We start from the raw sequence: 18,449 nt of genomic DNA on the forward strand, positions 1-18,449 counted from the left end.
ACCCTGCCTCACAGATCCACCCCCTATATGCTATGCATTGCTTTCCTCTGAGCGTGGAATCACAAGATAAGACCTTGTTCTTCCTTCTACCAACTTGTAGCCTTCAGAGAAGGACCTTTCTGCTGCACTGCAGGGGATGGGAGGGAAGGATGCAACATGGGAAGCAGAGACATCACCTCTGGTTAACCCCAGCACCTCTCACACTGTTCCTGTCATACACAGAGCCACCTCACTCCTTTTGTTTCCCAGAAACAAGGAAATATGGACCACTGTTGGTTGCTAAACTACCAAAACGTTAGTAGTCTGAACCACACTAAATGGTAGTGCGCATTGAGAATCGGATGTTTAACCTGTATCTCTGTATCTCCTATTACAGTAAAGAGAGATTTAGCTGACACACATCTTCATGAAGCCTGAACTTAGATATTTCAGCCTGCAACTGAACCTCATCCCAGATGTTTGCTGCATTTAAGATGGGGTGATAAGAAGCCAGTCCCTATCTTGACCCCAGAGCTGTGGGCCTCTTCCTGGGGATCCTTTAGGTGTCTCTGTCCTGGGAAGTGCATCCTGTGCACCCTGTGCTCAGTGCACGACAGACTGAGTTGCTGCTTGGCAAATGGAGTGAGGGTCATAGCTTCCTCTCCCCTAGAAACACGTCACAGCAGACAGTATATGGGATGTTTTCAGGGAAAGCACCTTACCCCTTTAAGCACATTCCCTGTTTCCCTACAGGGGAGTAAATTCCTCTTCTCCATTTTCCTGCAAGTAGCCTTGAAATCTAGCTGAGATCTTTACCCCTTTACAGTGAGCTACAAAACAAGCACATTATTGCTGGTCTTGCTTCCTTAGTCTTGGTTCTTTTGCTGTGTTTATCAGCTGGGAAGCAGTTTGCTTGCAGCATGCAGCCATGCATATGTCTGGCCATTTTCATCGTCCTTCAGTGTTCTTGTCACAGCCACAGTGCTATAAATTGCCTTTTCCTTCTTTTATTGCCCTTGAGGGGAGAAAAATATTCCTGAAGGCTATGGCTTCACAATGGGTTGGTTTCTATTTCTTCCCCTCAGAGGGGCTGGAGGGGAGGTTGAGTGCAGCCTCCTCATGTGGAACATCTACTTTTCTCCCCGTTGCCATGGCGACTGAGCTGCTGGCTGGCCTGGCTCCAAAAGGTGCTCAATGACACCCAGCACTGGGGCCATCAAGCGAGAGGATGGGAAAGAGGGAGGGGGAGAAAGGCGTCATCCTTATTCGAATGTGTCATGGCCAGTGTTTTCAGCTGGTGAAAACTGAAAATACAAGTCATAAAGAGGCCAAAGATCATCAGCATCTGTCAGACTAAACACCAATCTCCAGTAATTTGGTTTTGAGGATTGCAGATACCGCAGTACAGGTTGATGACTATGTATTCAGAAACTGTAATATGTATACCCAGTATACTCATTAAGACAAGTGGCTCGCTCTACCTCAGACTTGTCCTCTTTGTAATACTGGCCCCATGCAGTAATAAACAACACGAATTTCATCACCTCCGGGTTTTTATCCTCTCTCTGTCATGGTCTCAAAATCATGCTGCACTGGCATGAGCCAGGGAAAAAAACTGCTTGCAGCTGCAAGAACTTTCAGGAAAATGAGCTCTTTCAAAATAATGAGCTATTAACCCATGGCACTGCTGCAGAGGCACTGCAGTTGTGTCAGCCACTGGAGTGTCAATAAATAACATGGCAAATTAGCAGTGGATGTAAATTTGTTTCTGTAGATAATTCTTCTTTGATATAAACTGGAACAAGTCTGAGTAACTGGATGAAAACACAGTTGTGACGAATTTGGCTCTGCAGAAGGGAAAGCAGAGGTCCTTAATTTAGGTTCTCTCCCTATTTATAACTATTCATATGCTCATTATTTGGGTCAGAACTGAGCTTGATCAATTGTTTTCCAAATATATTTCTGGAGCAAGTATAATCATTTCAGGAGAGAAGGAAAGAAAGGCAGACTTACGGATCAAAGGCCGCTAGCAAGAAGTTGAGCAGTAAGCTGATGGACTGCTCCACGTTGATCTGGTGGGTTGTCGGCATCCGTTTGTTAAGCTGGTAGAAGATAGTTGAAATCACAGCTTCCAGGCGAGCCACGTTCAGTTCGATGTTGGGGTCCAGGTTGTTCAGTGCGTTTTCCCGCAAGGCTTCTATCACATTCCAGATGTCCACAAGATGCACTAGGGGACGCGACACAAAGAGTTAGTGGGGACAAGTGCTCCTGAAAGCTCCTGAGACAAAAAGTCACCTCATCCCACAGGATGGTGGGGAACAACACAATCACACAGGACATGCTTAGTGAATAATTGAACTAATGAGTGCATTTTCTATCACTGAGAATGGAACTTGATGAAGGAATGAGCAAATAAAATTGAAGTCCATTAATAAACAAACAATATGTTGATATTATTAGTTGTAATGAGTACAACTTCAGCTTGGGAAATCACTCCTGACTGTAAAAATGTATTCAAGTAAAAATCTGTATTTTACGGAAATCACTGGAAGGTAAACATATGCTAATAGTTTTTCTGAACCATGCCTCTATGAATCCCCATTCAGAAATTACTCTTAGATATTAATTTGCATAGCAGATGGGCTTTTCAGCAGCTCCTATGAATACTAAGTGCTTATCACATACTGACATTTTGAGAATTCTTTTCAGCAATTTGTATGGAAGCAAAATATTTTACAGAAACAGAATTGTAACTGAGTCAGGGTAGACAAGCTACACTTAAACAAAGAACATGTCATGAAATGATCCCAAGAATGTTTTGTGTCTTCTAAATATGTTTGCCAAACCATGTGTTGTTACATCTCTCTTTGACAAAGTCCTGCACTAAGCTGAATTTGATGGGAGCTGGTTTTACTTAGAAGAACAGCCTCACCCTTCATATTGTACCCAAACAAAACTCTTGTTTGCATAGCCCTCTTACTGTGGCAGTGTGATCAGCTTACTGCAGACTGGCATTTTCAGAAGCAGTGGACCATGCCAAAGATAAAAACAACCTACAGACATTCAAAATTCAGATTTATTTCAAACCTGAACTCAAAGAATCATCTCTCTTAAGTACTACCTAATGTCCTACTAAACTGTCAATAAGAAACAGATCATGAAGTTCAGGGTGCAAATTCTCACTTTCTTTAAACAGAGAAACTACTGTATAGATCTTACTCCATATAGCATGGTGACATGTCTTATGACATATTGAGAGCCATCTGTATGTGGAAGGAGAGGCATTTTTTTGTGCATAGAGAAATTTAATTCCAATCCTCATCATATTTTCAATTGCTTGCTTTGCAGGTGCTGTCTCGGACTGCAATGTGACATCATGGTCTGATGGCAGGGAAATGTAAGCTGATACTAGATAGATAATGAAACAAAATATAATCATTTTACTTAGTCTGGAATTTTTCCCTATGAACTGGGCTTCCTTTCTTCTACTTCAGGGAAAAATAACCTCTAACTCTCTGCTACCACATGCATATGTAGGGGGAAGATAACATCATACAGATGAGAGGCAACAGTAGCAGCAACTACCTAAGGCACTAAATGAGGCACTTTTCCACTTTTTCTTGCTGTTCCCTAGTAAATAATTTGGAAAAAATGAAAGCTGTGTTCCTTATATTAAAAGGAAATTTTTACAGGTGATGTATACTGTTAGATTGTCTTCAGAGTGTTGTCTCAAATTAAACCAAGTGAGTAGAGGACACAACCTCTCTGAACTCTTCCTTTTTGTCTTCTAGTTGGCAGAAGAGCATCTTACCAGTAAAAAAAAAAACAAAAAACTGCCATAGATCTCAGATCCTTTTAATGCAGTAATTTCCATTCACATTCAGTCAATTTTCACTGTCAAGTTGCCACGAGTGTAATCTCGGTAAATGGGAGATGATCTTCAGGAAGACAGCCTGTACGTAACAACTGACCCTTTCCAGGCAGCTTCTCCACATGGCTCAGAGGTGAAACTAGGCAGAGAATGGAAGAAATCACCAGAAAGCAGGTAACTGTCTAGTCCAGGAGAGATGGGTTAATGAGCATTTCCCACTCTGAGTCACCATTGTAAGGTAGCCAAGGAAGAAATACAGAGCAAGATGCCTGAAGATGCAGCAACAGGCTGGAACGTGTGTGTTTATTTTGTGGCCTTACTAAAAGGGAAAATGGCAGAAATCTGAATGTTAAGTGTGATGTCTCCATCAAGGTCTAGCTGTCACTGGCCATGAGGACTGTCTCTGGTAAGTCAGACCAAGCAGGTGAAGGAGGTGCTTCCACCGGCAGTTTCACCAGGCTGGCTTCTGGGTGTGAAGGTATGTGCGCAAAGTGTTGAACCTGAACTGTAGCTAAGATAAGAACATGAGAAATTACCAGGCATAACAAATAGCAAAAAGGAAGCAATGCATTACTGGATGGCTAACCTTGACTTGTGGCTATACTAACAAATAGTACCCTGAAAAACAGCACAAACAGGGGTACTAGCTGGCCAAGCAAAAAATTACTAGGGCAACCATATCATAAATACAGAATAAGCCTGTAAAATCAGCAACATTAGAGCTAGTGGGAAAAGAATGAACAGGGATAAGCTCCTTGTTTTGACCATAAGCGTTTACCTCTGCAGCTTTATGGAAACTTTGATAGTTTCCCTAGCACAGACAAAATGACACCCAGGGAGGATGAACCTGGCATCCAGACTCCTTAACAGTGAGAACTTCATGTAGCAATTTAATTAAATTGTGACAGCTTAATAGTGGAAAACTCTTGAATAAAAGAGCATGTAGGAAAAACAGCTGGCACAATGAACGAGGCTGAAATGGGGTTTGGTGTCTTTATTCTTCACATGATCCAGTATTGATACTATCTGGCTGCCAAAATGTCATGCTTTTTTCTTTTCCTACTGATAGCATATTTTTAATCACATAGTCATATCCAGAGTCAGCTTTGATGATGGTTCTGGGAAAGGAAATATCCAGAGGCTACCAGATGTGGGACCAATAATGTCACTGCACTAACACACCTGAGAGAAAAATACTGGCTATAATGTTACCTCTAACCTGAAAGCCTTGTAAGCCATCCTGATACTCTTTGGTATGCCGGAAAGGTAGGGCAGAAGACTAAGAATATGACTTACTGGAAATTACACAGCAGTAATAGTATCCCACCCACCATAAAGCATTGGTCTCAAGGAACAGCTGTGCATTTGTACTATAAATAGTTTTACTTGGCCTTTTTTTTCTTCCCCAGAAACACTTGAAACTGAATAAACAACAACCCTACTGCACTATTTTATTTTTCATATAATCACAAATTACTATAGACTAATTACTGCAAAGCAATACTTCCTGGAGGAGGAAATGGGAGATGTACAAAAGCCAGACTGTTAACAAGATCTACTAATCTTGCAAATATCAGCTGAAATGTCTAGCTCAAAATCACAAGCAGAGTTTGTTTGACTGCTATACAGAGGACTGAAGCCTCCAGCTTTTACTCAAGTCTACTATTATGGACAAGAAGTATTCACCCACCTAAATTTAAATGTCAAAAATAAGGTGTCTACTGTGAGCTGGTAAGCAAGGCGCCCTCTAATGTCAGTGAAAGAAAAAGGCACCTTAAAACAGTCTGGGGACAGGTGGGACGGACAGTGCTTTGAAGGTGCCCGTATTTCTTCAATGACTACAGACAAAGCCTAAAGTGACAAGCTTACAGGAGACATGCAACCTCAGAGCCAGTAAAGTTAACTGAGATGAATCCCACACCTTGCTCTTTAAACGTTAAGAAAATATGACTTTTGTGTTCTACTACATAGCCTGGAATAATTCAGGGTTTATTTAAAATATGAATAATAAATACTTTAATCTGTATGACCAGCTGCCAGATCTTGTCATAGTCATAGCTTCTTACACTGCATCACTTAACCTTGCACAGATTACATCTGGGTGTAGTGCCCTACTGATCGCTTCAAATCCTCCTTTATTTCAATAAAGTTTACTCATGTATTAAGCAGACACTTATTATATCACACTGCCAAGTCAACTTACCTACACTGGGAAAAGGCTGAGTAAAACACAGCCCTCTGCAAGTTCCACTCTATTCATTTGTACTATTAGAAATTTATGCCTACAGCTAAGATGATGTCTGTAGTCTTTCCAATATAGTAACAGAAACTCATCCTTGCCAACTTTGCATAAGCTTACATCCCCATCATTTTCTATAATACCTGCTACATTCACTTATTTATTTATCCATCCCAGAGATTGTTTTAATCTCACTGAAGTAAGCATCTCTCCTTACTTTGTTTGCACATGTAGTGCACTAAAGTCTGAATCTGATTTCTACATGCTATGATAACGAGAAGAGTTCGCGGTTTAACAAACTAGCTTAGAGATGCAGAGGAGCTTTCCTCCTAAAATCTGCCTTAAATTCTCTCAACAAAGTAAAACTCCACAAGTTTCTTTTCAATTTCTCATTGCTGTGGATGCTTTTGTTGCCTTACCCACATTTCCCTCTGAAAAGGGAATTACCCCTCAATGTGAGAAAGATGCCCTTTCTTAAATGAATCCGTAAAACTTCAGTGTCAGCAGATGATGATTATACTGTAGGAGTAAAAGCTGCTTGTATTTAGCACCTGTGAGCTGTAAGGAAATCCAAAATTAGGCAGCCTAGCCAGTCTTCACAAATCCTTTACAGAAAGGCCTTCCTCCCTGTTACCAGCACAGCTATCCAGGTGTAGAACATCTCCTTCATTTGTCTGATGTGTGAAAAAAATTTGTAGATGGCTTCCACAAGCAATTGCTAAACTCTGTATTTCCCTTTAGGTTTTGTTAAGTGATTTCTAAAGTTGCAGCTAAGTTAACATCTGCATTATTAGATCATTTATGGCAAACACTGACTGCTAATTCAACTTTTATGAGATTCAGTAATATTTAAAGACTGTCACAGAGGGTTTCATATGTGAACACGTTCTGTAACAGACAGACAGTGATTAGCGAATGTAAACAAAGTTCAGTATCCGGATATAAGGGGGACAATGCAGATGAGCAGCATTACAGATGGCTGCCATTCACTCCATAGCAATTTTTACCCAAAAATGTACACTTTGAAGAGACCCTGGCTGAACTGCAGAGAATTAAGACTGATGCATGAAAATATATGCCAAATAACAAATGTGGACTCCTCTGGCTGTTAAAACAACATTTGGAGAGTGCCTGTTGCCAACACATTGTAACTGAATTGATCAGTCTCTCTCTGCAGGATGTAAGGTTGAATGAAAGACGGTTGGTTCAGTTTGAAAGGAGTCTCATATTCTCCTCACACTAAAAAGTTTTTTAGACACTTTTGAAGTTTGTACCCTGCCCTTCTGCCTTCACTTGTGTTCAGAACATCTTTTCCTATTGCCTTTCACTACTTTGATGATGAAAGACTACTTAGTAGTTAGGGTGCAAAATTCCACCACCTACAAATCCATCAAATCCTACCCTTCCACCACCAGAAGGGTACTCTGGGTACATCTGGAAAGTGCAGAACTTAGGACAAAATTATGTTGCTTACTATAAATGCATATGTTCATTTTATTGATCTCGATCCTCTCTCTTTTCTTCAAGCATTTTTTAGTCTTCATTAGCAAGAAAGTAGTGTATTTTTAATTTACTTGCAACTAGTAATTTTCTGTTTGGTAGATAACAGTACCTTAATAGCCAAAACATGAGAGAAGAGATGCTCTACAGTTTTTCTTTTTCAGCTCAAGGCAAAGAAATTAAAATTTATTTATGCAGTGAAAAATGAAGTCTTCTTTCCATCATGCAGTTTGATTAGAATGATGGGAAGGCTGTGAGATAAAGATAATCTTGGATGTATCACTAATCTCAAAGGGGGCAGATTACTTCAAACATCACTTGTCAAGAAATGATGTTGCCCTAAGCAAGCACAAAAAAGAAAACTAGTGGAAATATATCTCCTAAGTAGTAAAAAAAAGTAGTTAAATAATTAAACTCAGTGTGTGTGCTTAAGCTTTCTTCCATGCAAAAAATCCTCATCTGTTCTACTGCATTTTTTTGTATTCCACCTGAATCATGAACTTTACAGTGTTATCATTCCATTTATTACTAAATGAACATGGAAGAGCAGATTACATTTAATCAAACAAGGGAAGTGACTAAATTAGGTCTTTAATAATTAATTCAAATTTACTTAACATATGATAGGTCTAACTAAATCTAGGTTAAACATGTCCAATTGATAGGACAGAATTCTTCTTTCATAGATTTTCCTTTGTTGGAAAATACAGGGAAAAACTTTTAAAGAAGTTTAAATTTAAATTTTAAATTATTTCCAAAATTTTAGTGTACATTTCATTAAGATTTTAGTCCAGCAAAGCTCTTAGACACATGCTGACTTTAAACATACTAGTACTGTAATTTGAAACCAATGGCACTTAAATGTATCTCAGGTATTTCAGGTGGATTTCATTAAAAGGGAAAGATTTATGCTTCCTTGTTCAACAATCCTAAAAATATACAGTATGTTAGACAATTCTTCTTTTTTTTTTATTAGAATCTATGAACCCATCACAAATCAGGGTATTGGAGCCATTTGTCATCATCATTGCTATGAAGACCTGGGAAGTTACTCATGCTTTCTGTTTGGCTCCCTCTCTCCTGCTGCAGGGCAGGTAACAGAGGACTGAGCGAGCCGTGTTTTCCCTCTAAACTACGCCTGTTTGTGGCCAAGCTGCCCCTCAAATCAGTCAGTTGTAGCGTGATCACCAAAAGCTTAATCTACACCTCCCACTACTTTGCAGAACGATGTGCCAGCTGTGATGGCTTGCAGTTTTGTATGCTGCCTGGCTGCCAAATCACATGAAACAGAAAATGTACCAAGGTGCTGCTTCTTCTCGGGGCTAAAATGAGGTACCCAGCTTTTTTGGCTAGGTACATCTGGCGACAGCTGTCACCCTACATGGCCTGGCATGCCCAGGCTACTCATTGCCCAGATATCTCAGTCTGTATCTGGAAATATCCTGTATGTTCCTATTCCTGCTCTCATGTCTCTCAGGCTCCTCATATACCTCCCTTGCTAACACCTGCTGCCAGAATTCATACAGTCCAGTGCATAGCTGGGCACCGACTAGGCAGCCAGACCAATGAGCTTGTATCCTTTGGGCCACTTCTGAATGCTCTGCAAGCCATTAACAGCTTTTGGGGTGCTCGCCAGTGTTTTCCAAAAGCAAGACTGATGGACTTCCAGCTTGTCAGCACATATTTGAATGTGTTAATGTCAGAATGTATTTCATTGCATCTCCTTGCCATTTCACTTGATTTCTAGGTTTTGTAGAAGCAGTGATTGGTGAGTAAATACTGCACACTTAAACAAAAAATTAACAAAGTATTCAGAATATTTACTGCCATGTTATTCTGATTCCAAAATGCTTTGATTTTTAAAAACGTGTGTATCAGACCTATACTACAGTATGAGATGTTGTAAGAGGATGATACATTGATAACCAAGAGTAACTACAAACAACATTTACTTCTTTGCAAAAATTAGTCTTGTCAAAGACTGTCCACCTGGAATTGAATTTGGTAAGCTTTGTCTTCAGGATGAAGGCTCCTGCAATAAGTTGGACAGTCTGGGGGCAAGGGAGACAACCTCAGTAGAAGATCTAGTTAGATGATGTTGAAGCAGACTGGCATAATCAAATCCATAGGACATGATGGGAAATGCACCCCCAGGTGCTGAGGGGGATGTCAATGCAAGGCCACTCAATTGTCTTTGAAAGGTTGTGGCAACTGGGGGAGGTTCTTGCAGCCTGTGAGAAAGCCACTATTGCTTTTATTTCCAAGAAGAGCAAGAAGAAGGGGAGGTAAAACCTCACCTCTGGAACGGACTTGACATTTCCAAGCACATTAAGGACAAGAAAGTGACTGGTAGCAGCAGGGATTTATGACAGAAGAATCATGCTTGACCAACTTCTTTGCCTTTCACAGTGCAGGGAAGGGGGGCACAAGGGACAATTGAGGGTATTCTTTATTCTGACTTTTAGCAAGGCTTTCAACACTGTGTCCACCAATATCCTTACTGGCAAACTAGTAAGTATGGGCTGCATAAGCAGTGAGCTGGACTGGAAACTGGCTGAACAGATTAGCTGAAAATCTTGTGATCAGCAGCATCAAATGCAGTTGGAGGGCGGTCACTAGTGGTGTAGCCCCAGGCTTCATACTGGGGCCCTAACTGTTTTAACACCTTCATCAGTGACCTGGATGATGGGACAGGGCGTACCCTCAGCAAGTCTGCAGGTGATACAAAACTGGGGAGGGTGTCTGATACACCAGAGTACTAGTGTGCCATTCAGAGTGACTGACCTCCACAGGCTGGAACAAGATGCAAGCAGGAACTGCATGCAGTGCAACAAATGGAAATATGAAGTCCTGAACATGCAAAGAAATAACCCCATGTACCAGTACAGGCTAGATGCCAATCAGCAATATGCCTTTCAAGCAAAGGCAGCCAATATCCTCCTGGGCTACACTGGACAGTGCCTTGCCAGCAGATGGAGGGAGGTGATCCTACATCTCTACTCAGCACTGGTGACACATCTGGACCTCTGGGTGCAAAGTCCTGCAAAGGGCCACAAAGATGATGAAGGGACAGAAGCAACTGTCATATGGGGAGAGGCTGAGAGAGCTAGGACTGCTTGGTCTATAGGAGGGAAGGCTCAGGAGGACCTTATAAGGGTGTAGAAACGTCTGATGCAAGACAGTAAAGACGTGCAGTGCCAGGCTATGCTCAGGGAAAGGATAATGGAAAGACAGAAGGAAATGGACACAAATTAAACTACAGGAAAGCATTTCAATACAAGAAAAAAAATATTCCCTGTGAGGGTTGTCAAACATTGTGACAGGTTGCCCAGAGGCTGTGGAGTCTCCATCCTTGAAGATACTCAAACGCAAACTGGACACAGCCCTGAGCATTCTGTTCTCTCTCCAGAGATCCCCGCTAACCTCTGATATTGTGATTCTTTGATGTACTTGTCTAATCATGAACTTATACTGCAAAACCATATAATAACTCTTACAGGAGAGGAATCAGTGTTGCCACACTGATTTTTCTCTAAAACCACTGCTCAAGTAAACTGTGCTCCAAGCTCTTTTTCTGACACACAGTAAGGAAAAAAACCAACCCAGAGCCTGCCCTGAGGTCTCATGAATGCTTGGGAAGGAGTCCCTCAAGAGGTTTTGTGTGAGGTGCACAGAGGGGCCTTCATGACACTCTGTGTACTCAGATATAATCTCAAGCTTTCTCTTTAATGCCAACGCGTCTCAGAGGGAGGTCACGGTTTCATTTAGTCTCCTATTGTGATGATGTGCTCTCCCTGCAACCAGACTTTTACTTCCTGTAATTATGCTCAAGTGATAACCACCAGTGGCAGTGGTAATGGATATGTCTAGCTGTGATGGCTGCATCTAACTCAAAGCGGATTTGGAAGAGATAGGTAACAACACAACAGCCAAGAGCAACATGTGGTGTCCCCCCTCAAAGTGCTGGTCGAGGTCCAACTCAAACTAAGTTTGGAAGAAACTAACTTCTGTGATTGCTGTGCAAACATGACTATGAGTCAATATCTCACTCTACAAATAGCGGACAGCCCAGGTCCCATTGACGTCTTCTGCATGCCAGCAGGCTGCATGCCAGCATGTCCCTGTGAGGAGGGATGCCTCTAAAGGTTACTCCTTGCAGTTCGGAGATTCCTTGCTGCAACACAGTCTTGGTAAGTGATTAATAGCATGCTACACTGTGAAATCATAGCTAAGTGATATAAAGGACTGATTGTGCGCATAAACCACTGATCAAGTCTGGGGCTAGGTCTGGATTAATCTGCACCTAAACTCTCCTCTGCGAAAGAGTTTAGGATGCAAGGGGGTCCTTTCTAAACCTCCTGACTCAATGGGAGGGTCTCCCTGACAGTTTTGTCTCAGCCAGTCCTCTATGTAGCAAACAATCAAGTGTACCTGGCCATCCAATGTTGTTAAACCACTGCTGCATTTACTAACAAACTGTTAGATCACTGCTTTATATCAATAAACCTTTTACTACTTCTCTCTCATGAGTGAAGTGTGTGTCATGGTTTAAGCTCAGCCAGCAACCTAGAACCATGCAGCCGCTCACTCACTCCCTCCCTTCCTCCCCCTGCTCCTGTAGGTATGGGGAGGAGAATCAAAACAATGTAACTCTCACAGGTTGAGATAAGAACAGTCCAGTAACTAAGTCCAGTAACCACTACTGCTGCCACCAGTAATAATAATGATAAGGGAAATAACAAGGGAAGAGAATACAGCTGCTCACCACCCGCTGACCAATACCCAGCCCAACCCAAGCAGTGATCTAGCCCTCGCGGGTAACTGCCCCCCGTTTATATACTGGGCATGACGTGCTGTGGTATGGAATACCTCTTTGGTTAGTTTGGGTCAGGTGTCCTGTCTCTGCTTCCTCCCGGCTTCCCCTCCTCCCTGGCAGAGCATGAGACTCGGAAAGTCCTTGGTCAGAGTAAACATTACTGAACAGCAACTAAAAACATCGGTGTTATCAGCACTGTTCCCAGGCTGAAAGCCAAAAACACAGCACTGCACCAGCTACTAAGAAGGAAAAAAATGTCTGGTACTGCTGAACCCAGGACAGTGTGTCACTCCATCCATGACACCTGTTAGCTGCATGCATTCCTTCTGCTTATCTCTTTGCCTGTGCTGTGAGAATGTGCAGATGTGTGGTACATACCAGCCCAAGAGGAAGCTGGAGTAAGGCTATCCACTTTTACCTAGCCACCCCAATGGTGTACACTCAGAGTGAGGAGGACTGCCTGGTTAAGGAACTAAATATTCAGACCAGCCAACAGAAACATCTTTCTTTTGAACTACTGCGCATGCGGAGTTAAGTTTGGACTCACTGAATCAACAAAGATCACATCTCCATGTGGTATGACACTGGACGAGTGATGCACTATCCATTAGGAGGTGGGTTCTGTGTGCATGTGCTGGCCACAGAAAACATTTCTGAGTGGCTGCCAAGGCTGGCTGCTGGGTGTCTGGAAATCCAAAGGACATGATGTGTACAACTGAAACACTGTTTTAAAGGTTCCCCTGTCCATATACCTGGGCTTGCATCCTTGTATCCCCACTTACTGTTCTGCCCAGAAAGAAAAAATTAGTTATTCTAAAGCCTTCCGAGATTCTACAGCACATTAAACAAATTTTGGAAGTGTCTGTCAAATTGGGACAAGTGCTACTAACATGGAACATCCATTAGGCTAACAATGCACCGAAATGGGGTCTTCTTTACTTTTAACACGGTACATGACAAGTCCACCAAGGTGTAAGAGTATGTAAAGATCTCCAGTAAAATTCTCCTTCATATTAATTTAATTTATAATAAAAGCTCCTTCTCTCCCTGCTGTCAATTCCAGCCTATTTTGTCTCACCTATATATAACTACAGCCTGAAGGGCTCTCTGTGGGTGGCAGAAGAGGCCATCAGTCTCCCAGAGGAGCGGCACTAATGACAGTCAATTCTGCAAAGAGGAACAGTGGGCAATGCACCCTGAGTGCTGGGCTGGGAAACTCTTGCCAGCTACTTGTCACCCAGATGCTGAGAAAGGGTTTCCTCTTTAAAAACACTTTGAATTAAGTATGACATTTATAAAATAAAATGGTTAAAAAGAAATCGTAACTCTAATCTTCTTAATATTTTGATAACAACCAGGAAAGACCACTCAACTAAAACTCTGCACTGCTGCTAATAAGTCACATAGCTTAAATTCATTGATTATACACAATTTTCTTGGTTTAAGAGTTAAATGTATTTGTGAATTAAAGACCAATGTGTAAATAGCAGACCTGGCTGGTACAGCCACAAACTTGATAAATCTCACCCCCCAAAAGACAATGGTATTCCTAGATTATGCATCTCTATTATTCTTGCTATCCCACCATAATGTTATTTTAATGAGAAAGGCTTTATTTGAGGCATTGTGTGATCAAGCCTCAGTCTACCTTGATAAAATAGGATATGCAAGTGTCAGCTTTAAATTAGCCAAAGAATTAATGGGGACATGAAGTAACAAAACTTGGTCAGTAAATATGTATGATACACAAAAGCTTTCTCATTTCTTTTATAAAATAAGGTCAAATTACCTTACATCTCAGTTTATATTTCAATTAGTGAAATTACAGCATTTCAAATTTTTAATGAAATATGACTCTTCTGTACTGTATTACAGCAAACCTCAAGCATGAGGAAAAAGCTTCTGCGCTCCCAAAAGGTGGCAAAAACCACCCCCAATGCTGGGTGACACTATGCCTGAATTTGATTTTCAAAAGAAACCTAATAGATAGAAACTTTATTAAGGAAACTTTCAAAAAATGTTTCTAGAGAAAAGAAAAAGCCACTTCCCAGCCCTACTAGTTAGGAAATCAAACTAGAAGCTCACAAATGACTGAACATACGAGAAGAAAATTGTAATTCTGGAACCTGGGACAACTCATATTGTGTGAAAGGATCCAAGACAAACCAGCTTTTAGAAGACAGTGGGACACAGTGCATATGCCTTCTGGTAGCCACAGTCCTGACCACAGGATGGCACTACTGGGTATCTTTTAGCAAATAAGGCACACATTTGCCGTAACATTTTAACTCTCTACTGGCTGTATGTCAAGACAGCTAACATAAATCAAAGGCTGTGCATCCCCATCGCTGTCTCCAGAAAATGGCCTTGGATGAGTATTTAGTCGAATCAAGACTATGTGCTTGGAGATTTGGCAGTGTGGATGCCCTATACAGGCAATCATATGTAATAGGCAAAGGATGACAAAAGCATGAGCTGCAAAGGGCAAAATGTCTTCCTGTTGGATGTCCTTATTTCAATGATAAAATCTCCTCCAGAAGTATGTTTCTCCAAATGCCAAGTTTAACAAACACTACATCTTTCTCTCTTAAATAACGTCATCATTTTCCCTTTTGATACAACTGCTGCCAGCTCCCTCTATCCCCTCTAAAAAACTCCCCATGCCACAAGAGAGACTACAGCTTGTTTTGGCACTGTTACCAGCAAAATGCAAGTGTAAAGTGAAAGTAAATGTTAACAAATTGGGTTATTTATATTTCTGTTAATATTGAAGCAGTTTCTGTTACCAGCTCTAAGGATACCAGATATTACCCTACATCTTATACTAACTGCTGTTTTCTTTAAAAAATAGCTTGCAATGACAAGACAAAACACAATTTAACAGTTATTTCTAACAATTTCTTCCCTCATGGCTACAGAAAACAAGTTGAGATTACATTGTCAACCTTTACGGTTCAGTCATATCACAAAGGTCAATGAAAAAGAATGAGCAGCTATTATACATTTAGAACTGCTCGAGGACAAAAGCACTCCTTGGCTCATCTCCTGGTTTTCAGAGTCTGATCCACGGTTATTTTGTCTTCTGTACCTTTTCTTTTTTTAAATCATTTAAGGCTGGCAGGCCTGTAAACAGCAGCACAAGGTACAGAATACTAATGAAACAGAGACTGTGTATTTCTTTGAATAGAAAAGATGTAATACTTTACATATATACATATTAAGCTGATCCCGATTCTATTGATTTAAATAATTTCCTACATAATGTGGACTGAATTTGGCCCATAATGTTTTGGTCTGTTAACAATAGAGACATCCTGAAGCTGAACTTAATGCCTGAGTAAACTGCCTGATTCCAGAACTGCATTTTTTACCCCCAGGCGACAATAGACATACTGAAGAGTGAGGGCATATGGTTCTCTCTTTTGAAGAGTCTGGGTCAATCCAGAGGGTTTGTGGGATAAAATCCCAATACCAACCTCTGCTGCTGAGTGCAAGAGCATTGCTGTGAAGTAGTACAATCATGTGACACAGAGGAATTTGGTGAAAAAGCTTCTTATGCCTGAAGTCATAAGGACAGTTCAGACTCTAGTCTTATTCAACCTTTTGCTTAATGAAGGTGCTAATTATTGCCATAGGTTCAAGATTTCATAGGTATTTAAACACATGTAGCACTTGAAAACAACAGGATTCATTTGCCAAAAAATCTTTTGGGATCTGAGACAGGGAGAGATGGATCCCAGTATCTGGAAGATCCACTTTTAGTGTTATCAAATTCATTTGAGTAGACAGTATCTCAGAGAAGATTCAGAGAAGCTGTAGAGAATCACAGGATAGCTTGGATTGGAAGGGACATTCAAAGGTCATCTAGTCCAACTCTTGTGCAATGAGCAGGGTATCTTACTGAACTCAGGCTTTGTGCTCACACAATCTTTCCATGTTTGCCCTCTTGCCATTACTCATGTTCAAAGCAGTATCTTCTGGAGGAGCTGCTCCATGTCCCAGTCCCCCGCTTACTCATTCAGTCACCAGGACTCCCATAGCAGGAGGCAACTGCAGTGGCTCCACCACAGCAATTTGCACTATCATGCACTAAAACTTTGCATCTCTTAAAGATACAGGAAGGAGGAACAGGCCAAGGAAAAGAGAAAAGCTTCAGCTGATACAAACATAGTTTGAAAATCAGCAACAAAAAGAAAGTAAACAAGACTGCAGGATGTGAAATGACAGATAAGTGGGATTTAGGTGAAGTCCAACACATCTATCCTTTCTCCTGTGTGCTACAAGATTTTTAATGATGTTGTCAGGGCCCCTAGATGGAGTAAGAGTCTCAAAGTACATGGCCACTTATCTGTTGTACCTTATTTTACACACGCAATCCTTGAAGATAGCCTGCAAATCCCACACATAGTAAAGAGTTTCAAGGCAAAATACAGATGAATGAAATGTGGAAAATTAGACTGGAAGAAGATCATCACCTTTACAAGATTTGCAGTATGATACCGGTGTCAGCTTCATTTAACAGAAATTGAGTTCGATCTCCTCAAACAATATACACTGAGCAACTGATTCATGCCTTCCTTCAAGTCACAGTAATGCCAGTGAGTTCAACAGAGTTACTTTCACTTTGCTTTCTGTCAGGAAAGGAGACATCCATCTATCCATCCACACGGACTGAAGAAAAAGCTGAGCATACACAGAACTTCTCCTGGAATTAGCCCACACTTTGCTCAGCAAAGGGCCAAAGACTGCTTGCAAATAGCCTGTTAGAAATCCATTGCTGCCAACAACAATATCACAGACATAATTCAGTCTGAATTCAGGCTAGGAATGCCTTGCTTCAGCACAAAGAAAACTGCCTCTGTAAAGCCATTGTATATCACAAACATTAATGCCAGGAAGCTGAATGTTCATTGTGCAGACTTCCAGAACTGTATTCGTAACAATGCACACTGAGGACATTATATTGTGCAGTCTCTTCACACTGATAAAAGCAGGAAATTATTTTTATGGCAAACATCTTCTGTTCTCACAATTTGTCCTAGCATACCAGATATATGCTTTATGAAATCTTTCACCGAGACTTACAGAAAATCATACAAGGTGCAGCTGGTGAATTAAAATAAGAGATATTGGTTAAGCTAAAGCTTCTCTTTTGTTACAGGTATACAAACTGACTTTTGATGTAACTCTGAAAACAAATGAACATGATAAAACCCATCCTCTGGAAATTACAGAAGGAGAGAGTTATAGCAAAAACGATGTCAGGTCCCACACTCTGACTTTGCTTCTGCAGACTATTTGCTGCCTTCATCCTGAAGAAGCCCATTATTGCTGAAGAGCATTCACCACAGACAGCCAGTGTCCCTGCTGGCTTCACAGCAGGTTAACTTGTGAAAATTACTGGAGACAGAGGCTGAAAGGGAATGAGGAAGGGCTGGAGACAGATCAAACTGTCTATGTGACACTGTGACAGAGTCACTGTTTAGACAGCAAGATGGTTAAGGTGCAGGAGAGCTGTGTAGTCCCTACTTATTCTCCAGAGCTGAATGACAATGTAAAAACAAGGACAGTGAAAACCCTCAGCAAAACACCCAACTCAGCAGATGCAATGGAGAAGGACTCTTTGAATGCAACACTGTAACACACAGAGTGCACAATGCTGCAGCTTACCTTCTCAGGACAGTTTTTATGTCTGCTGCAAGGGCATACAAAACTGTCCTTTGCTTCACAAAAAACACATATGGACCCAGCTCATGTATGACTTGTCAAGACTTACTGCTTTGAGTATAGAATAGAGAGGTAGAGCTGGTTCAAGATGATGGACTGAAGCTCTCTAAGGACAAAAGATGATGATCATCAAAGTCACTGTTACTCCAAGGTTTGACTTCCTATGTGTTTTTCCCTTTTTCACATAAATATGTTGTCATATGGCAAAACCCTAAGAGAATGACCAACATGCAACAGGTGTTAAGTCACAGCGCTTAATGCACTCCATCACATTACAGTGGCACTCACATGAAATCGGGATAGGCGCAGCAAAATAT

General features: G+C 41.2%; 1 protein-coding gene across 6 annotated transcripts in view; it reads right to left on the reverse strand.

The window, feature by feature from the left end:
* Positions 1-18,449, reverse strand: part of DTNA (dystrobrevin alpha) — a 229,615-nt gene that overhangs the window by 68,439 nt on the left and 142,727 nt on the right. For all 6 annotated transcript variants that reach the window (XM_034060178.1, XM_031052812.2, XM_031052814.2 and 3 more), the window contains one exon: positions 1,993-2,206. In XM_034060178.1, the coding sequence (XP_033916069.1) occupies positions 1,993-2,206 (214 nt within the window). The remainder of the gene's footprint in view (positions 1-1,992; positions 2,207-18,449) is intronic.

The sequence above is a fragment of the Melopsittacus undulatus genome, chromosome 1 (assembly GCF_012275295.1).
Source record: "Melopsittacus undulatus isolate bMelUnd1 chromosome 1, bMelUnd1.mat.Z, whole genome shotgun sequence".
NCBI classification, from domain to species: Eukaryota; Metazoa; Chordata; class Aves; order Psittaciformes; family Psittaculidae; genus Melopsittacus; species Melopsittacus undulatus.